Source organism: Mesoplodon bidens, assembly GCF_964165515.1.
Source record: "Mesoplodon bidens genome assembly, chromosome: 2".
NCBI lineage: Eukaryota > Metazoa > Chordata > Mammalia > Artiodactyla > Ziphiidae > Mesoplodon > Mesoplodon bidens.
Genome location: NC_138177.1, coordinates 26,454,411 through 26,477,467, shown reverse-complemented (window position 1 = coordinate 26,477,467; position 23,057 = coordinate 26,454,411). Strand labels below are relative to the sequence as shown.

Sequence of the window (23,057 nt, the reverse complement as noted above, 5' to 3'; positions counted from 1 at the left end):
ATCTTTCATTGTGGCGCACGGGCTTCTCTCTAGTTGTGGCGTGCAGGCTCTAGAGCACACAGGCTCAGTAGTTGTGGTGCACAGGCTCGCTAGTTGTGGCACGTGGGCTCAGTAGTTGCAGCATGCAGGCTTTCTAGTTGTAGCACACAGGCTCTACAGCGCGTGGGCTCAGTAGTTGTGGCACGTGGGCTTAGTTGCCCCATGGCATGTGGGATCTTAGTCCCCCTACCAGGGATCGAACCCACATCCCGTGCATCAGAAGTTGGATTCTTAACCACTGGACCACCAGGGAAGTCCCTCAATGTGTATTTTTTATATAGTTTATTTTTGTACCATGAGAAGGCATCACCTGTTTTAAAAAATGCAAAATAAAAATAAGGACAAAAATTTTTTTAGTATGCAAGCAGAAAAGATATCTTTAAGCTTGTAAGAAAAGTTTATGTTCCACTCATCCATAGAAAAATATTTGAGAAAATACTCAGTAAAACCTGAAAGTAAATTCAAAACTGGAAAGATACAGAATCCACAGCTTGTAAAAACTTCAGAATACAAAGGCAGTTATACATTATGCATGAATCCATCTGAAATTAAAACTAGAAAATTCTCCTTTGAGTAAGGAGAAAGACTTGACCTTAGTTCCTTAAAGAAAGACATAAAATCCAATACATAACACATGCTTTTGTCTCTTCGATAAACACTTCATAAGTGCCAAATAAGTGGTAGGCGCTCCCCTCAACACTAGACAAAGAAAATAAATTTATGAAGATATATTTGGTGACCAGAGTGCTAGCGTAGAGGGAGGCAGGTGTGCAGACTATGAACAAATAAATAAATGTATAATTATAATGTCCATATTATGGTGGAAAAAAACAGAAAAAAGAGGAAGATACTGATGAGGAGTGGGGAGCTATTAGGGTGGTCAGGAAAAGCGTCTCTGATAGGTTAACAGAGCTAAATGAAATGACGAGGTAAGCTTCAAAGATATGTGAGGAAGAAAGTTCTAGGCAAAAAACAAAATGCATAAGACAGAGGTGTACTAGGTGCATTTAAAGAAACAGCAAAAAGATGAGTATGACTAAAACAAATACGTATAACAGGGAATACAGTAAGGGATGAAATGGAAAAGAAGGCAAGTGTCAAATCATGTAGGGTCTTTGAAGCAATAAGGCCTTTGGATTTACTATACGTAAGCCAGAAACCCATTAGAGAGTTTTGAGCAGCTGAGTGTGCTCATCTATAAAACAGATGATATATTATATAATTTTCTTCCTATTCTCTCTTTATTGTGAAGAGCTTAACGAAAACTAAGACATATACATATGTATAAGACATTAACACTGCTTACTATATTTTGACTTTTAGAATAAATACATTGACAAATTTCAGAAAATAAAAATGGCTACAGAACAGGAGGCAAATGAAATGAACATTGACAATACAAAAGCATATATAGCTGAAAAGGGTGTGAAATAGAGATAGGAAGGTGGAAGAAGAGTGAAAGCCTTAAATATATTTTACAGAATGGGGATTCAAGAAATACTGTCTATGAATGACAGAAAAACAAAAAGATGCTTAAGTATGTTGTTTAAAATTAAAGTGACAGCTGGAGAGACTGAGAACAGTAACAAAATTCTTGAGAAGCCTACCTCTTAGAAAACTGTATAAATTAGTTAATTCCTCTTCTATCATAGCAGGAAATCAATGGACAACACCCAAAGTTGACACTTCAAGAAAGACCAACATAACACTATCACACAGAAATAAAAGAAATTACCAGAAGATCTGAAATAAAACATGATTAAAAGAGGTGGCTTAAGGAGGACAAGAACAGAATAAGGGCAGTACATGTCTATTTCTTTTTGTTATGATCCATTTTTAACCATGAGCATCAGGGGAACCTCAAGAGTGGTGCTAAGGTTTAAAATAAATAACATATATTGATACCTAAAGTGTATTTACAGCATAATTATAATACCACAACTGTGAACAGGAAAAAGATAACATTTTGGAGGATAGGACTTTAGATACTTTTCCCCTCTTTGCTTAAGTTTTAAATGTTTGAGTCCTTAGAGTTAAGGCCTAGACCCTCTTTTCAGTTTGCAATTTCTTTCCATGTGCTCTTTCTAGTCTCATGTTTTCAATTAGTAGCTATAGCACTGTTTTCCAAAGTATGATCCACAGATCACCTAGATTAAAATCACCTAAAGTGTTACAGATTCCAGGGACTTCCCCGGTGGTGCACTGGTTAAGAATCTGCCTGCCAATCAAGTACCTCTTTGGACCACAACACTATGAGACTAGCTATCAATTACAGGGGAAAAAAACTGTAAAAATGAAAACATATGGAGGTTAAACAATATGCTACTAAACAACTAAGAGATCACACAAGAAATCAAAGAAGAAATCAAATAAATACCTAGAAACAAATGACAACGAAAACACAATGACCTAAAACCTATGGGATGCAGCAAAAGCAGTTCTAAGAGGGAAGTTTATAGCAATACAATCCTACCTCAAAAAACAAGAAAAATCTCAAATAAACAACCTAACCTTACACCTTGAAGCAATCAGAGAAAGAAGAACAAAAAAACCCCCTAAGTTAGCAGAAGGAAAGAAATCATAAAGATCAGATCAGAAATAAATGAAAAAGAAATGAAGGAAACAATAGCAAAGATCAATAAAACTAAAAGCTGGTTCTTTGAGAAGATAAACAAAATTGATAAACCATTAAACTCATCAGGAAAAAAGGGAGAAGACTCAAATCAACAGAATCAGAAATGAAAAGGGAGAAGTAACAACTGACACTGCAGAAATACAAAGGAGCATGACTGATTACTAAAAGCAACTCTATGCCAATAAAATGGACAACCTGGAAGAAATGGACAAATTCTTAGAAAAGTACAATCTTCCAAGACTGAACCAGGAAGGACTAGAAAGTATGAACAGACCATTCACAAGCACTGAAATTGAAACTGTGATTAAAAATCTTTCAACAAACAAAAAGCCCAGGGCCACATGGCTTCACAGGCGAATTCTAACAAACATTTAGAGAAGAGTGAACATCTACCTTTCTAATACTCTTCCAATATACAGCAGAGGGAGGAACACTCCCAAACTCATTCTATGAGGCCACCATCACCCTGATACCAAAACCAGACAAAGATATCACAGAAAAAGAAAACTACAGGCCAATATCACTGATGAACACAGATGCAAAAATCCTCAACAAAATACTAGCAAACAGAATCCAACAGCACATTAAAAGGATCATACACCATGATCAAGTGGGGTTTATCCCAGGAATTCAAGTATTCTTCACTATATGCAAAACAATCAATGTGGTACACCATATTAACAAATTGAAGGATAAAAACCATATGATCATCTCAATAGATGCACAAAAAGCTTTTGAAAAAATTCAACACCCATTTGTGATAAAAACTCTCCAGAAAGTGGGCATAGAGGGAACCTACCTCAACATAATAAAAGCCATATATGACAAACTCACAGCCAACATCATTCTCAATGGTGGAAAACTGAAAGCATTTCCTCTAAGATCAGGAACAAGACAAGGTTGCCCACTTTCACCACTATTATTCAACATAGTTTTGGAAGTATTAACCATGGCAGTCAGAGAAGAAGTAAAAGGAATCTAAATTGGAAAAGAAGAAAAAGTGTCACTGTTTGCAGATGACATGATCTATACATAGAAAATCCTAAAGATGACACCAGAAAACTACTAGAGCTGATCAATGAATTTGGTAAAGTAGCAGGATACAAAATTAATGCACAGAAATCTGTTGCATTCCTACACACTAAAAACGAAAAATCAGAAACAGAAATTATGGAAACAATCCCATTTACCACTGCAACAAAAAGAATAAAATACCTAGGAATAATCTACCTAAGGAGGCAAAAGACCTGTACGCTGAAATCTATAAGACACTGATGAAAGACATTAAAGACCATACAAACAGATGGAAAGATATACCATGTTCTTGGATTAGAAGAACCAATATTGTGAAAATGACTATATTACTCAAAGCAATCTATAGATTCAGTGCAATCCCTATCAAACTACCAATGGCATTCTTCACTGAACTAGAATAAAAAATTTTACAATTTGCATGGAAACACAAAAGACCCCATATAGCCAAAGCAATCTTGAGAAAGAAAACAGAGCTGAAGGAATCAGGCTCCCTGACTTCAGACTATACTACAAAGCTACAGTAATCAAGACAGTATGGTACTGACACAAAAACAGTATATCAATCAATGGAATAGGATAGAAAGCCCAGAGATAAACCCACACACATATGGGCACCTTACCTTTGACAAAGGAGGCAAGAATATACAATGGAGAAAAGACAGCTTCTTCAGTAAGTGGTGCTGGGAAAACCGGACAGCTACAGGTAAAAGAATGAAATTAGAACACTTCCTAACACCATACGCAAAAATAAGCTCAAAATGGATTAAAGACCTAAATGTAAGACCAGACACTATAAAACTCTTAGAAGAAAACATAGGCAGAACACTCTATGACATAAATCACAGCAAGATCCTTTTTGACCCGCCTCTTAGATTAACGGAAATAAAATCAAAAATAAACAAATGGGACCTAATGAACCTTAAAAGCTTTTGCACAGCAAAGGAAAACATAAACAAGAGAAAAAGACAAACCTCCGAACTGGAGAAAATATTTGCAAACGAAGCAATGGATAAAAGATTAATCTCCAAAACATACAAGCAGCTTATGCATCTCAGTAACAAACGAACAAACAACCCAATCCAAAAATGGGTGGAAGACCTAAACAAACATTTCTCCAAAGTAGACATACAGATTGCCAACAAACACATGAAAAGATGTTCAACATCACTAATAATTAGAGAAATGCAAATCAAAACCACAATGAGGTATCACCTCACACCGGTCAGAATGGCCATCATCAAGAAATCTACAAACAATAAATGCTGGAGAGGGTGTGGAGAAAAGGGAACCCTCCTGCACTGTTGGTGGGAATGTAAATTGATATAGCCACTATGGAGAACAGTATGGAGGTTCCTTAAAACACTGAAAATAGAGCTACCTAATGACCCAGCAATCCCACTACTGGGCATATACCCTGAGAAAACCATAATTCAAAAAGACTCATGTACCACAAAGTTCACTGCACCACCATTTACAATAGCCAAGACATGGAAGCAACCTAAATGTCCACTGACAGATGAATGGATAAAGAAGATGTGGCACCTATATATGATGGAATATTACTCAGCCATAAAAAGGAACAAAATTGAGTTATTTGAAATGAGGTGGATGGACCTAGAGCCTGTCATACAGAGTGAAGTAAGTCAGAAAGAGAAAAACAAATACCATATGCTAACGCACATATAAGCAATCTAAAACCTAGTGGGAGGACAGGAATAAAGACGCAAACGTAGAGAACAGACTTGAGGACACAGAGTGGGAAGGGGAAGCTGGGACGAAGTGAGAGAGTAGCACTGACATATATACACTACCAAATGGGCAATGGATGGCTAGTGGGAAGCTGCTGCATAGCACAGGGAAATCAGCTCGATGCTTTGCGATGACCTAGAGGGGTGCAATAGGGAGGGTGGGAGGGAGGCTCAAGAGGGAGGGGATATGGGGATATATGTATACATATAGCTGATTCACTGTTTTGTATAGCAGAAATTAACACAACATTGTAAAACAATTATACTCCAAAGAATGTTTAAAAAAAAAAAGAGAGAGATTTTTAAACAATGGGGGAAATTTGACTATGGACTGTGTATTAGATGATACCAAAAATATACTATCTTGTTAAATTATATAATGCCATTTTGATTACACAAAAAATTGTCCATTACTTTTAGCTTACATACAGAGGTGAAATGATTTCACATCTGAGATCTGCTTTAAAATACTTCAGCAAAGAGGAGAAAAAAAATGAAATGGAAAAAGAAAATGTGCCAAAATCTTGATTAACTGCTAAATCCAGGTCCTGAGTATATGAAAAGCATGATTAAAGATTTTTTAATTAATAAATAAATAAAATTATTTATTTATTCATTCACTCATTTATTTTTGGCTGCGTTTGGTCTTCGTTGCTGCATGTGGGCTTCTCACTGCGGTGGCTTCTCTTGTTGCGTAGCATGGGCTCTAGGCACATGGGCTTCAGTAGTTGTGGCACACGAGCTTAGTAGTTGTGGCTCACGGGGTCTAGAGCCCAGGCTCAGTAGTTGTCACACACAGGCTTAGTTGCTCTGAGGCATATGGGATCTTCCCAGACCACAGCTTGAATCCATGTCCCTTGCATTGGCAGGAGGATTCTTAATCACTGCGCCACAAGGGAAGTCCAATGTCCGAAGTTTTTCTAACAAAACCTTACAAAAGTTTTGTTTTGACCCTGTTAAATTTGGGGTGCTATTAGACATGCAACTGGGAATGTTAACTAGAGAGTTATATATATAAATTTGGAGTTCTGGGAAGAAGTGGAAAGTTGGAAGTCATGTTTTTCAGCCATGGGACTAAACAAAATCACTTAGAAAAGTGAAGAGAAAACAGGGTGGGAGGAACCAAGATAGAATGTTGGTACATCCAACATTTGAAGGTGGAGAAGTGGAGGAGTCAGGGAAGAAGACGGAGAAGATGCAACAAGTCAATGAGATAGAAAGAAAACCAAGAGAGCGTGGTGTTAGCAGAATCCAAGAGAATAAATATTTCAAAAAAGAAAATGTATTCAACCAACGTCTAAAGTTTCTGAGAAGTGACCACTAGATTTGGAGACATGAAGATCACTAGTGACTGTCACAAAAGCAGTACCAATAGAGTGAAAGAGATGAAAACCTTTGGCTAATGTTAGAAAACTCATCATTCTTTAAAAAATCTCCCATATGCTTTCCTAAATTCAAAGTATACTTTTACGTTTTAATGTAAAACTTAATTCTCCCATTTTCTTATACTTAGTCCAATCTCTTTTGGGAGGACTGGGGCAGTTCCTCAAACATCTGAACACTTAGTATTAAAGTCCTTCATAGTTGAGAATTAACTATTACTTACACAGCCATCATGCACATTCAGGGTTGCTTCAAGTTTTAATCTTTGGATAAATTCTCTTCTTCCTGTTTAAAAAGAAAGAACTAAATAAATCATACAATTTATTGCTTAGACAAGTGTAACACTGTTAAGAGCCTAGGAACTGTCATGAGGTAGAGTCAAGCACTAATTTTAATTCCTCCATTTACAGGCTGAGTGACACTGGGCAAATTAACTCCTCCTTAGCCCTAGTTTCCTCATTAGAGTACCTACCTACCTCATGTGGTTATTAAGCGATGCAAGGAGAGAAAGGGCTTAGCATAGTATCTGGAACCACAATAAACACTTAAATGTTCCCTTCATTCATCCATTCATTCAACAAATATATTGCGTACTTACTCCATTCCAGGTCCGTGTTCTAGGAGCTAGGGATACAATGGTAAAATAAAAGAGAAAAAGATCCCTGACTCTAGTTAGCTTAATTCAAGACAATAAACAATATGTGACTTGGTAAAAACGCTATATGGAAAAATAAAGCAGAGAAAGGGGATACGAGAAGACTGGAGGTGGGGAATAGGATTTTCAATTTTAAAAAGGGTGGCAAACAGTGTTTTCGAAGATGCCACCTATTTTTAAACACATCTCAATTTCAGAAATGCTAAAATACTTAAAAGTTCATTTCACAGTGATGAAATGTGAGAGCAAAAAAATTAAATCAGCCTAAATATCCATCAATAGCAGAAACGCTATAATACTTCAAAACTACAATAAATTCCTCCTTTGAAAAAGGGAACTTATGTTTCTTTAAGAAATGAATCATCTTTACCAAAAATGGACGAAAAAGCTTCATGTTTATTCAGAAGCTGTAATGAAAGGAAGCCGAATATATGACAAAGAACAGTAATTAGCTAAGTAATCAGGCTGATGAGATTTCAAAATTAAATTTGACTATGCTCTCTATATACTGTCACAAGGGACTCTATTATGTTTTCTTGCATTCAACGTAAAGAGCAAGATCGTCTTGAAGCCAGACTGTTTTCTCTGTCCTTGCCTGTAACTGGTAAGATGGCTAGATAATAGATGAACACGTGGGTTAAAGATTTTGTGTGTGTTCGGGTGGGGTATGGTTCCTAAACTTATTGGAATGAAACAACCTGCAGAAATTCAGCAAAGTATTTTCATGAATTAGGTTATACTATATATAATTAACTTTTCAAATCTGATTTTCAGTTTTAAAAAGATGCTAACTAGTAAACAGAAAAAAAATTTTTTAATCTTTTCCTTTTGTCCATCAGCAGGTATGGCAATCCTACTGAGTTATAAATTAAGAGTTAAGGAAAAAAGTATTCAAATTAACAACACGACAGTAATTAAAATTCATAAAATGCTAAGAAAAAAGTATTAAAATTTTTTTTCCAAATTTTTAAAATCTGGGCTTGAAAACATGGCTCTAGCCATTTCCAACTAGAGAAAATGGTAGTGCAACATGAGAGAATAGAAGACAAAGTGAGTAATTTGAGCAAGAATTCTTACATATGAACTTGTACATAAAAACATGCACTGAGACACGACAGAGACAAGACAGCTCCTAAATGATATGTTTATATGTGACTTAGGGAATCAAAATGATTGTATTGGGCTTCCCTGGTGGCCCAGTGGTTAAGAATCTGCCTGCCAATGCAGGGGACCCGGGTTTGAACCCTGGTCCGGGAAGATCCCACATGCCGCGGAGCAACTAAGCCCGTGCGCCACAACTACTGAGCCTGCGCTCTAGAGCCCGCGAACCACAACTACTGAAGTCCGCATGCCACAACTACTGAAACCCACGTGCCTAGAGCCCATGCTCTGCAACAAGAGAAGCCACCACAATGAGAAGCCCACGCACCACAACGAAGAGCAGCCCCCGCTCACCACAACTAGAGAAAAACCTGCACGCAGCAACAAAGACCCAACACAGCCATAAATAAATAAATAAATAAATTTATTATTATTTTTTAAATTGTATTGCCCCACATTCCATAAAATGGGCTTCTGAACAACCTAGTATAAACCTCTTCTACCCTTTTGGTAATTAAATGCACTACACCAAGAAATAGGAGCTGAAAGCTAGGATAAAAATAAGAACGATAGGGCCTCCCTGGTGGCGCAGTGGTTGAGAGTCCGCCTGCCGATGCAGGGGATACGGGTTCGTGCCCCGGTCTGGGAGGATCCCATATGCCGCGGAGCGGCTGGGCCCGTGAGCCATGGCCGCTGAGCCTGCGCATCCGGAGCCTGTGCTCCGCAACGGGAGAGGCCACAACAGTGAGAGGCCCGCATACCGCAAAAAGAAAAAAAAAAAAAAAAAAAAAAAGAACGATAAGTTTAAAAAAAAAAAACTGAGTCCTCTCAAATAAAAATAAACTCATGCCTATTATCAAGAACTGTGATGAGTCTGGCCTACTTGCAAGCTAACAAGCTACCTGCCACCATTTCATGGATGCTAGCAGAAGACACAGGACTTTTGAGTCAGAGGCAAAGGATTTTACTCCTCAAGGAGAAAGAGCTTCAGGTTCACATTGGTTCCCCTTGTCCCCCAATTCCCACAGGGCAAGGCAGAGGGGTCTGGGGGGATACTGCACATGCAATGGGTTTGAATCACAGCTGGGGAACCCTGAACTGAAGGAACGCAAATCTTATATCAAGCAAATCTGCCTAACCTTTGTCCCAAAGGAAGACATTATCTTTATTATTCTGGACAATAAATAAATCTGCCCTCTGCTCCACAGGGAGCTATTATATCTCCCAAGTCTGTTCCCTGAAAAGAGAGTCTAGAACAAAGCAGCCAGTGCCTCTGCTCACAAGATGTGCAGAAATACAAAAGAGACGTGGAGAACTGTCTCCCAACAATTACCTATTTGTTATGGATGAATTTACCTATCACTGAGGCTTTCTCTCCAAGACTTTCATGCAGCGCAAGCTGCCTCATTTAATTCTGTCTCTTTTACATTCTATTCTATATTAATAGATTGTAAGCTCCATAAAAAAAACACTCTTTTGTTCACTCAAGTATCCTAAGTGCCTAGAACAGTGCCTAAGACAAAGGAGGCACTCAATATACATTCCTGAATCAGTGAATAAATGAACAGGCTCATAATACTGATTCTGTTCTTCAACGTGTTTCCACTCAATAATACAAGGTGTACATCTTTCACACTGGCAATAAATATAGACATACTGCTCATTTTTAATGGCTCTGTAACTTATGAAACAGCTTCATAACTTATTTATTCAAGTACCTATCTCTGTTATTAGACTGAGATGCTTGGGACAAGAAATGTTAGGCTTAAATCTAACTTGGAACATACTACACATATACTGGGCAAAACTTAACATCTCAGGGCCTTAGTTCTACATTTGTAAAAATTTTATATTTGATGGGAATAATACCATCAACTTTACAGGCTTATTGTCTGGAATAAATTAAGTAGCATATGCAAAACTCATAGATGTGACCGACCTACTATAGACACTTAAGATTTGTTCTCTCCGTATGTACACGTGGGATTGTTCTAAGGTAATAATGTCTGAAAAGAGAGAAAATGATTTTTTTGTTTGTTTTTGTTTTTGTTTTTAGGTCACACCGTGTAGCACGTGGGATCTTGGTTCCTCGACCAGGGAACAAATCCGTGCCCCCTGCACTGGGAGTGCGGAGTCTAACCACTGGACCATCAGGGAAGTCCCGAGAGAAAATGATTTTTAAAAAATGACTTCATTAAGGAGTTGGGGTAACTTCAACTGGTTAAGAGAAAAGAATAAGGCTACTGATACTGAGAAACAGAGACGGAACAGCACTTTAACAAAACTTTTCACTTTACTTGACTCTATTGCCCCTTTGAGCAACTTCTCTTTAAGGCCAAACTTCCTAGTCAACTACAAACGCTGCCATCTCTAGCTCATTGTCAGGTCTTCCTTTTCCTGAACTGTCTGTTTTGCCCCCTCCTATTCATTGGTTTTGTTCTCAGAAATCGTGGGGTATCAGTAAATTCAATGGTCTCTTTCAAGGCACATTCTTCATAACCTCATAGCATTAGCTGTCACAGGTAAATGCTGTCTCCTTGACATAATCTTCTTTGGCTCCCAAGACATCTTGCCAGATAACCAGGAGAACTGAAAATTAAAGTGTAACAAACTCTGAGGAGAGAAAGAACACAGAACTGTTTTACCTTTGACAAAGAACAGGACAAAGAGGTGCCTGCAATCAAAATGTGTAAGAAGAAACCAGTAAAAACTCAAATGAATGTTTAAAGGCCAAATGTGGGCTAGAGACACAGTTTAGAATCTCTAGGATCCTAGGCACAGGGAGAATCTACATTCAGTCACCAGCTCTTTTCCATGAGCCTCCCCCAAGTACTCATAAGAAACACTGAAAACAACAGGAAGCCTGAGAGAGTCCCTGTCCGGTAAGACTTAGAAAGGAAACTCCAGTCACTTTTCAGGCCCTTCTCTCATGGGAAGCAAAGTCTTAAGCCACTGGGGAAGGCCTAGTTAAAAAGAGCCTCAGCAAAGGTCCACTAGCTTTAAGGGAGAGGCAGGAAACCCTCACGTCCACTTCAGGCAAAGGCAACTGCCTTCAGGAAAGGAAAGAAGTATAAACTGCCTATCCTTAAGGGAGGGACAGGAATCCCGCTCCCATCCCTACCAAGAGCCTTACAATGAACAACAAGCAGCAGTTAAGTGTGGTGGCTTTGAAATGTGTCAACTCACAACGAACCATGTTTCCCAGAATTTTTTCCCTGTATGTTTCATGTTACTTGAATTACCAGTCATATTTGCACAAGATTGGTGGGTGGAAGTAAAGCAACAGCAATACTGATTTTTATTGATGCTTATATTGTTTATATACATTGTTACTTATCTGGCTCACCTCATTAGAATGGGGAGCAACTAGGCCTATAACCGTCCTGCCTACCCATAGATCCTCTTTTAGGTTCTTGGAATACTAGGCCAATTTGTGTTTCGGTCCATGACAAAGGGTACCAGTTTCTCCTAAAAAAACACCTACATCTATAAGACTATAAGACATCTATAAGGCAGTGAGAACTGGCATAGATCTTATGTTTTCATGGGTTCAGGCTTGTCCTTCCTATCCCCAATTTACCATCATCCTTTCCCAACTGTCTGTCCTGAGGATGTCAAGCCCCAGCAAAAGACATGAAGAAAACAACTTTACAGAGACAATTTAATGAGTTCCCACAACTACACAAAGTCAAATACCAGTAACACATCTTCGAGTGTATGTTTGTATATCTCCTAGTAATTCTGCTTCTTTGACTGAACTCTTTCATGATTAACATTTTCAGCAGACTAGCAACAGAGGGAAACTTCCTCAATCTGGTAATAAGCACCAATAAAAGACCTAAAATATATCATATTTCATGGTGAAACACTGAATGCTTCCCACTTAAAATCAGGACAATACAAGGAAGTCCACTCTCACCACTATTACTAAACACAGTCCTGGAAGTTTTAGACATTGGAATTATGTTAAGGAAAAAAAAAAAAGACACATAGTTTGGAAAGGAAGAAATAAAACAGTCCCTATTGAAAGATGACATGATTTTCCACAGAGAAAATCTCCTGGAATATACCCAGAAACCTCTGAGAATTAATAAGTAAGTTTTACAAGATCACAGCATATAAGATCAACAAACAAAAAAAATCACACTGCTACATACTGACAATGAATGGGTAGAAGGTGAACTTAAACACAATACATTTGGGCTTCCCTGGTGGCACAGTGGTTAAGAATCCGCCTGCCAATGCAGGAGACATGGGTTTGAGCCCTGGTCCGGGAAGATCCCATATGCCGTGGAGCAACTAAGCCCATGCACCACAACTGCTCAGCCTGCGCTCTAGAGCCTGCGAGCCACATTACTGAAGCCCACATGCCTAGAGACCGTGCTCTGCAACAAGAGAAGCCACCACAATGAGAAGCCCGCGCACCACAACGAAGAGTACCCCCCGCTCGCCGCAACTGGATAAAGCCTGCACGCAGCAACAAAGACCCAACTCAGCCATAAATAAATAAATAAATAGATTTATTTTAAAAAATACATTAATAATTGCTCAGAAGAAAATTAAATATTTAGACATAAATATAACAAAATATGCTGAAGATGTGTATCCTGATAATTATAAAATGCTGATGAAAGAAACCAAAGAACTAAATAACTGGAGTGATGTACTGTGTTTACGGATCAGAAGACTCAACACAGTAAAGATGTCAGTCCTTCCCAAACTGATATGTGAGTCCAATGCAATTCCTATCAAAATCCCAGCAAGGTATTTTGGAGATAAGGACAACCTTACTCTAAAATTCATATAAAAAGGCAAAAGATATAGAAGAGCTAAAACAATTTTGAAAAAGAATTATTGAGGGGAGAAAACGTCACTCAACTTGATGTAAAAACTTACTATATAGCTACAGTAAGCAAAACAGTATGGTATTTACAAAGGGACAGATACACAGATCAATGCAAGAGAATAGAGAACACCGATTAGATACACATAAATGTGCCCAAATGATTTTTAATAAAGGTGCAAAAGCAATTCAATGGAGAAAATACAGACTTTTAAACAAATGGTGCTAGGGCAAGTGGACATTCATAAGCACAAAAATGAACTTCAAGGTAAATCACATACCTCATATAAAAATTAACACAAAATGGACCCTGGACTTAAACGTAAAAATATAAGACTATAAAACTTCAGGGAAAAAACATAGGAGGTAATCTCCAGGACCTAGGGTTAAGTTAAGAGTGTTTAGACATCAGACCAAAAGCATAATCCATAAAAGAAAAAGACTGATAAACTGGACCTCTCCAAAGTTAAAAACCTTTACTCTGCAAAAGACTCTATGAAAAGAAGAAAAAGACAAACTACACACTGGGAGAAAGTATTTGCAAACTGCATATCTGACGAAGGACTAATACCTAAACTATATAAATAAGTCTCAAAAAACAACAGTGAAAAACAGTGAGACACAACAGTGAGAGATATGAAAATACACGCCACTGAAAATACAAAGATGGCAGGACCCCTCCAAGCACCAACAACCAGCTGTGTTGGGACCTGGCCTTACCTGCCAGCTGGCCAGCATCAGCCCAGGACTCCTGCGCTGCACAGTCAGCCATACAAGGACCTGGCCCCAGCCACAAGCAGCTAGAAGCCTCTGCACTATGCAGGGCCCCACAGCCAAGTGGGCTGGGAGCCAGCCCCATGTACGAGAGTGCCACAGCAATCAGCCCCACAACAACAAAAGGGCCCACACAGCCCACACAGGGGGCACCCCTAGGTCATACAACTCTGGTGACCTGAGGCGAGTGTACTTATCCCACAAGCTGCACGGCACAGCCAAAAAAAAAGAAGATATAACAATTGTAAATATATTTGCACCTAACATAGGAGCACATAAATACATAAACCAAATATTAACAAACATAAAGAAATTGACAGTAACATAATACTACTAGGGGACTTTAACACTCCACTTACATCAATGGATAGATCATCCAGACAGAAAATCAATAAGGAAACACTAACTTTAAACAACATATCAGGGACTTCCCTAGTGTTCCAGTGGTTAAGAATCCGCCTCCCAATACAGGGGACGCAGGTTCAATCCCTGGTTGGGGAACTAAAATCCCACATGCCATGAGGCAACTAAGCCTGCACTCTCTAGACCCATGCACCACAACTAGAGAGCTCACATGCCACAGCTACTGAGCCCACATGCTATGGGGCCCACGTGCCACAACTAGAGATCCCCACGTACCACAACTACTGAGCCCACGTGCTCTAGAGCTCACACACTCTAGAGCCCACACGCCACAACAAAAGATCCCACATTCCACAACTAAGACCCGATGCAGCCAAATAAATAAATAAATAAATAAATAAACATTTTACAAAATGGTTAAGATAAATGTTCTGTGTATCTTACCTCAGTAAATGAAAAAAAAAATCAAATCAGATGAACTTGATATAGAAAGAACGTTCCATTAAAAAGCAACAGAATACACATTCTTCTCAAGTACACATGGAACATCTCAAGGATAGAGCACAAGCTGGGCCACAAAGCAAGTCTCAATAAATCTTCTTAAGACTGAAATCATACCAAACATCTTTTCTGACCATAACACTGTGAGCCTAGAAATCAACTATAAAGAGAGAAACTGCAGACACAAAAAAACCCATGGAGGCTAAACAACATGCTACTAAACAACCAATGGATCACTGATGAAATCAAAGAGAAAATCCAAAAATACCTGGAAACAAATGAAAATGGAAACACCCTGATCCAAAATCTATGGGACTTAGCACAAGCAGTTCTAAGAGAGAAGTTTATAACAATACAAGCCTAGCTCAGGAAACAAGAAAAATCTCAAACAACCTAACTTTACACCTAAAGCTACTAGAAAAATAACAAACAAAACCCACAGTTAGCAAAAGGGAAGAAATAGTAAACAGCAAAATAAGTGAAATAAAAACTAAAAGATCAATAGAAAAGACCAATGAAATTAAGAGCTGGTTCTTTGAAAAGATAGACCAAATTGATAAACCTTTAGCTACACACATCAAGAAACAAAGAGAGGGCCCAAATCAATAAAATCAGAAATGAAAAAGGAGAAATACAAAGGATCATAAAAAATTACTATGAAAAACTATGCACCAATAAAATGGACAACCTAAAAGAAACCGACAAACTCCTAGAAATGTACAATCTCCCAAGACTGAATCAGGAAAAAATAGAAAACTTGAACAGACCAATTACCAGTAATGAAATTGAGTCAATAACCAAAAAACTAAGAATAAGCAAAAGTCCAGGACCAGACAGCCTCACAGGTAAATTCTACCATTTAAAGAAGAGCTAATACCTATCCTCAAACTATTCAAAAAAACTAAAGAGGAAGGACTTCTGAACTCATTCTATAAAGCCAGCAGCACCCTGATACCAAAAAAAAAAAAAAAAAAAATCACACAAAAAAGGAAATTACAGGTGAGTATCACTGATGAACACACATGCAAAAATCCTCAACAAAATACTAGCAAGTCGGGCTTCCCTGGTGACGCAGTGGTTGAGAGTCTGCCTTCCGATGCAGGGGACACCGGGTTCATGCCCCGGTCCAGGAAGATCCCACATGCCGCGGAGCGGCTGGGCCCGTGAGCCATGGCCGCTGAGCCTGTGCATCCGGAGCCTGTGCTCTGCAATGGGAGAGGCCGCAACAGTGAGAGGCCCGTGTACCGCAAAAAAAAAAAAAAAAAAAAGAATCTACCTGCCAGTGTGGGGGACATGGGTTCAATCCCTGGTCCAGGAAGATCCCACATGCTGCAGAGCAGCTAGGTCCGTGCACCACAACTACTGAGCCTGCGCTCTAGAGCCTGCAAGCCACAACTACTGAGCCTGTGTGCCACAACTACTGAAACCCACGCACCTGGAGCCCATGATCTGCAATGAGAAGCCCATGCGCCGCAATGAAGAGTAGCCCCCACTCACCTCAACTAGAGAAAGCCCGTACAGAGCAACGAAGACCCGATGCAGCCAATTAATTAATTAATTAAAAACCCAATTACAAAATGGGCAGAAGACCTGAACAGACATTTTTGCAAGGAAGACATACAGATGGCCAATGCGCACATGAAAAAATGCTCAACATCCCTAAACATCATGGAAATGCAAATCAAAACCACAATGAGCTATCACCTCACACCTGTCAGAAAGGCTATTATCAAAAAAACAAATAACAAGTGTGGGAGAGGATGTGAAGGAAAGGAAACCCTCATGCACTGCTGGTGGGAATGCAAATTGGTACAGTCACTATGGAAAACAGTATGGAGGTTCCTCAAAAAACTAAAAAGAGAACTATTGTACTATCCAGTGATTCCACTCCTAGGTAATTTCCAGAAGAAAACAAAAGCATTAATTCGAAACAATATATGCGCCCCTATGTTCATTGTAGCATTATTTACAGTAGCCAAGATGTGGAAGCAACCTAACTGTCCATCAACAGATGAATGGATAAAAAAAGCTGTGGTGCATATATATGCAATGGAATACTACTCAGCCATGAAAAGGATGAAATCTTGCCATTTACAACAACGTGGATGGACCCGGAGGATATTATGTTAAGTGAAATAAGTCAGAGAAACAAACACAAATATCATATGATTTCACTTACATGTGAAATCTTAAAAACAAAACAAATGAGCAAACGTAACAGAACAGAAACAGACTCATAGATACAGAGAACAAACAAAACAAATGAACCAACGTAACAGAACACAAACAGACTCATAGATACAGAGAACAAACAGGCAGTTGCCTAAAGGGAGGGGGTTGGGGGGAATAGTTGAAGGATATTAAGAGGTACAAACTTCCAATTACAAAATAAATGAGTCACATCAATGAAATGTACAGCATAGGAAATAGTCTAATATTGTAATAACTTTGTATGGTGACAGATAGTAACTATACTGACCATGGTGATTATTTTGTAGTGTACAGAAATATTGAATCACTGTGTTGAGCACCTGGAACTAAATTAAATACTTCAATTAACACGCCTTTTCCGCTTGTCTCCCCCCGCTCTAGCCCACAGTCTCGCTGCCCCGCGCCTCCCGTGCCGGCCGGCTGGCCGGGCAGACCGGCCGGGCGGACGGGCGGGCGCGCGGGGCGCGCGGGGCACGCTGGGGGCGGGGGGAGTTCCGGTTCCGGTTCTTTGTGCAGCTGCAGCAGCGGCTCCGGGAAAGATGGCGGCCCGGGCGGGTTTCCAGTCTGTGGCTCTGAGCGGCGGCGCCAGAGCCTCAGGAGGGGCGGGCGCGGTGGCTGCCCTGGGTCCGGGCGGGACTCCAGGGCCTCCGGTGCGAATGGGCCTGGCGCCAGGTCAAGGGCTGTACCGCTCCCCGATGCCCGGAGCGGCCTATCCGAGAGCAGGTATGCTACCAGGCAGCCGAATGACACCTCAGGGACCTTCCATGGGACCCCCTGGCTATGGGGGGAACCCTTCAGTCCGACCTGGCCTGGCCCAGTCAGGGATGGACCAGTCCCGCAAGAGACCTGCGCCTCAGCAGATCCAGCAGGTCCAGCAGCAGGCTGTCCAAAATCGGAACCACAATGCAAAGAAAAAGAAGATGGCTGACAAAATTCTACCTCAAAGGATTCGTGAACTGGTACCAGAATCCCAGGCCTATATGGATCTCTTGGCTTTTGAAAGGAAACTGGACCAGACTATCATGAGGAAACGGCTAGATATCCAGGAGGCCTTGAAACGTCCCATCAAGCAAAAACGGAAGCTGCGAATTTTCATTTCTAACACTTTCAATCCGGCTAAGTCAGATGCCGAGGATGGGGAAGGGACGGTGGCTTCCTGGGAGCTTCGGGTAGAAGGACGGCTCCTGGAGGATTCAGCCTTGTCCAAATATGATGCCACCAAACAAAAGAGGAAGTTCTCTTCTTTTTTTAAGTCCTTGGTGATCGAACTGGACAAAGACCTGTATGGGCCAGATAACCATCTGGTGGAATGGCACAGGACCGCCACTACCCAGGAGACAGATGGCTTCCAGGTGAAGCGGCCAGGAGACGTGAATGTACGGTGTACTGTCCTGCTGATGCTGGATTACCAGCCTCCTCAGTTTAAATTAGACCCTCGTCTGGCTCGGCTGCTGGGCATCCACACCCAGACCCGTCCAGTGATCATTCAAGCACTGTGGCAATATATTAAGACACATAAGCTCCAGGACCCACATGAGCGGGAGTTTGTCATCTGTGACAAGTACCTCCAGCAGATCTTTGAGTCTCAACGTATGAAGTTTTCAGAGATCCCCCAACGGCTCCACGCCTTGCTTATGCCACCAGAGCCCATCATCATTAATCATGTCATCAGTGTTGACCCGAATGATCAGAAAAAGACAGCTTGTTATGACATTGATGTGGAAGTGGATGATACCTTGAAGACCCAGATGAATTCTTTTCTGCTGTCTACTGCCAGCCAGCAGGAGATTGCTACTCTAGACAACAAGATCCATGAGACCATAGAAACTATCAATCAGCTGAAGACCCAGCGAGAGTTCATGCTGAGCTTTGCCAGAGACCCTCAGGGTTTCATCAATGACTGGCTTCAGTCCCAGTGCCGGGACCTCAAGACCATGACTGATGTGGTGGGTAACCCAGAGGAAGAGCGCCGAGCTGAGTTCTACTTCCAGCCTTGGGCACAGAAGGCCGTGTGCCGATACTTCTACTCCAAGGTGCAGCAGAGACGACAAGAATTAGAGCAAGCCCTGGGAATCCGAAATACATAGGGCTTCTCCCACAGCCCTGATTTGGCTGCACTGATTTCTTTATTTGGGCCCTGTGCTGCCTGCCTCATAGCACCTGCCTTGGTCTTGCTTGGGGCCTTCCAGGGGATGCTGTTGGTTCTAGGACAACACCAGAATGAAGAGGGTCTCACATGATACCTGTTGCCCTCTTCTCCCACCCCATCCCTTCCTACCCCCAGCTTCCCTTTGCCCCACAAAGTTCCCATGTGCCTGTACCCTCCCCTGGTCTACATAGGACCTCTAGATAGTATTAGAGAGAGAACCCGTAGTGGTAATCAGTGCATTGAATGGATTGGGCCTAAGGCCAAGTGGTCTTCAAGGGGACCAGCTACACTGATCCTGCCCTTCAGAGACCCAGGAGTTGGGAGCTTTAGCCCCTTCTTCGAGACTCAGGCCTGGGGGCACTCTATAAGCTAGTTGATCTTGGCTTTCCTGATAACAGAATCCAGTTTCCTCCCTTCCCTCCACAGGTTTGGAGCATACTCTCCCTTCACTTGTTGCCCTCTAGCACTAAAGGACTCCTGGTTCTTGGGCTCCACCGAGCCCCAGGTCAGTCCGCAGCCCTCTGGATTGGCCTGTTGTCTCAGTGCTTCACTTACTCCCTCGTAGGGGGTCCACATCAGTACTGGAGTTTGTTCTCTTAGTATTGCTCCCTCTCACCACACTCCCTGTAGCTGCTTTTTAGGATCCCCTCCTACCTGTCCTAACCCAGGGCATTTGAGTGGGGGAATCTTGCCTTTCCCTGTCAGAGCCCCAAGGGCCCTCACCTAGGGTACTGTCATTGCCAGCGGAGGCTGTTCCTTCCTGCTGTTGCTTGGAGGTGTGACTCATTCATTCATTCCACCCTGCCTCCCCCATCCTTTCATGGAGAAACAGGCCTAAAATCAAACGGGTAAAAGCCCTGGGCCATCCCTGTCTTCCTGTCCCTTGTCTGCCCAGTTGACACCCACTGGTGACTTCCAGGGCACTGAGGAGTGAAAGCGCCTAGGGCTGGAGAATAGCTCTGAGTTGGGTCTGTGACTCTTCCCTCTCCCTGCCTCACAGGACTGTGACTCCCCAGCCCCTGCCCTCAAAGCTTCAGACCCCTCAGGTAGCAGCAGGACCTTGTGATCTTGGCCCCTTGCAACTTAGATGGTTTTGCATCTTTCCAGGAGAGCCTCAAATTCTTCTTCCAGGTTGTATCACCCCTGAGTTAGCATAGCCCGGGCTCGCAGACTCAACACAGCAGGGTGGGAGACAGCTGGGCACAGAGGGGGAATCCCGTTCAGCATGGGCTCTAAACCCGCAGAACTGACAAAGCCCCTGCTTCCCCACCCCCTCCTCAGGCTTCTGCAAGCACATCCCCCAGCCCGTATCCCTGACTGTCCCACACTGGGGACAGCAGAACTTTCTCCCCGTCTTCCCCTTCCTGTCATTATCCCACTCCTCCCTTGAAAGGTTCTCCCCAGAGTGACACTGGACAGACAACCTCTGTCCCTGGGGCTGGAACCATGAGAAGGAAGCTCAGCACTCCTACACAGTGTCCCTGAAGATAACTGTTTTTATTAACAATTATTATGTTTTTTCATGGACCAAAATTTTTTTTGTACTGTCCCCTTACCGATGTCACCCAGTTTTAATAAAAGAATCTTCTGGAAAAAAAAAAAAAACTTCAATTAAAAATTGATACTTCAATTTAAAATACTTCAATTAAATACAACACTTCAATTAAAAAAAAGAATAAGAAAATATAAAGATAGTTTAAAAAAAAACAAAAGCACATAAAAAGATGCTCAAAATTAACCATTAGGGAAATTATAAATTTAAACCACGAGTTACCACTACACACTTACTAGAATTACTAAAATAAAAAACAGTGGCAACACTAAGTGCTGCTGATGATGCAGAGAAACTGGATTACTCATACGTGGCAGATGGGAACATAAAACGGTTCAGCCATACTGGAAAAAGGTATGGCAGTTTCTTACAAAAGTAAACAATGTGCTTATCATACAGTGCAGTAACTACAATTCCTGGACATTTATCCCAGAGATGAAAATCTATGTTCATACAAAAACCTGTATATGGATGTTCATAACAGCTCTCTATTTAACAGTCAAAAACTGGAAACTATACAAATATCTTCAACAAATGAACGATTAGTTATATATTGATGTCATGAAATACTAATCAACAATAGAAAGAAATAAACTATTGTACACACAACCTGGATGAATCTTAAGGGAATTATGCAGAGTGAAAAAAGCCAATCTCAAAAGTTTACATGCTGTTATTTATAACATTACATACATGTTATTTATGTAACATTCTTGAAATGACAAAATTATAGAAAGGGAGAACAGATTAGTAGTTACCAGGGGTTAGCTGTTGGGAGGGAAGGAGGTAGCTGTGGCCAAAAATGGGATCACAAAGGACTATTGTGATGAAACTGTTCTGTACCTTAAATATGGTGGTAACCACTTTAATCGATTAACATTAATTTATTTAAATTATTAGAGAAATGCAAATCAAAACTACAATGAGGTATCACCTCACACCGGTCAGAACGGCCATTATCAAAAAATCTAGAAACAATAAATGCTGGAAAGGGTGTGGTGAAAAGGGCACCCTCCTCCACTGTTGGTGGGAATGTAAATTGATACACCACTATGCAGAACAGTATGGAGGTTCCTTAAAACACTAAAAATAGAAAGCAACCCCACTACTTGGCATATACTCTGAGAAAACCATAATTCAAAAAGAGTCATGTACCACAATGTTCACTGCAGCACTATTTACAATAGTCAGGACATGGAAACAACCTAAATGTCCATTGACAGATGAATGGATAAAGAAGATGTGGCACATATTTACAATCGAATATTACCCAGCCATAAAAGGAGCAAAATTTGAGTTATTTGTAGTGAGGTGGACAGACCTAGAGTCTGTCATACAGAGTGAAGTCAGTAAGAGAAAAACAAATACCATATGCTGACACATACATATGGAATCTGAAAAAAAAAAAAGGTACTGATGAACCTAGTGGCAGGGCAGAAATAAAGACATAGGCATAGAGAATGGACTTGAGGACATGGTGGGGGAGGGGCAAGCTGGGGTGAAGCGAGAGTAGCATCAACGTATATACACTACCAAATGTAAAACAGATAGCTAGTGGGAAGCAGCAGCATAGCACAGGGAGATCAGCTCCATGCTTTGCAATGACCTAGAGGGGTGGGATAGGGAGGGTGGGAGGGAGGCTCAAGAGGGAGGGCATATGGGGATATATGCATGCATATGGCTGATTCACTCTGTTGTACAACAGAAATTAGCACAGCATTGTGAAGCAATTATACTCCAATAAAGATGTATTAAAAAATAATAATAAAATAAAATTTTTTAAAAAAATTAAAATTAAAATCAGTGCTAAAATTGCATGGAACTAATACACACACATGCAAAAGTGCATGTAAAACTGGGGAAATATGAATAAGATTCATAGATCTATGTCAATTTCCTAATTGTGATATATTAATACAGTTGTACAAGATATTACCATTAGGAAATTGATTGAGGGTATATGAGATCTCTTTGTATAATTTCTAACAACTGCACATGCATCTACAGTTATCTCTAAATTAAAAGTTAAAGTACCAAACAAAACAAAACCTTCCCACAAAGAAAACTC

General features: G+C 40.6%; 2 protein-coding genes across 9 annotated transcripts in view; one reads left to right on the top strand and one right to left on the bottom strand.

Moving 5' to 3' along the window:
• DCAF6 (DDB1 and CUL4 associated factor 6) overlaps window positions 1–23,057 on the bottom strand; it is a 172,678-nt gene that overhangs the window by 142,540 nt on the left and 7,081 nt on the right. For all 8 annotated transcript variants that reach the window (XM_081226466.1, XM_081226467.1, XM_081226468.1 and 5 more), the window contains exon 2: window positions 7,064–7,125. In XM_081226466.1, coding sequence (XP_081082592.1) covers window positions 7,064–7,125 — 62 coding nt within the window. The remainder of the gene's footprint in view (window positions 1–7,063; window positions 7,126–23,057) is intronic.
• Window positions 17,826–21,312, top strand: LOC308627994 (SWI/SNF-related matrix-associated actin-dependent regulator of chromatin subfamily D member 1-like). Its single transcript, XM_081254569.1, has one exon. It carries the CDS (start codon window positions 17,828–17,830, stop codon window positions 19,373–19,375), a length of 1,548 nt encoding a protein of 515 aa, XP_081110695.1. The 5' UTR covers window positions 17,826–17,827; the 3' UTR covers window positions 19,376–21,312.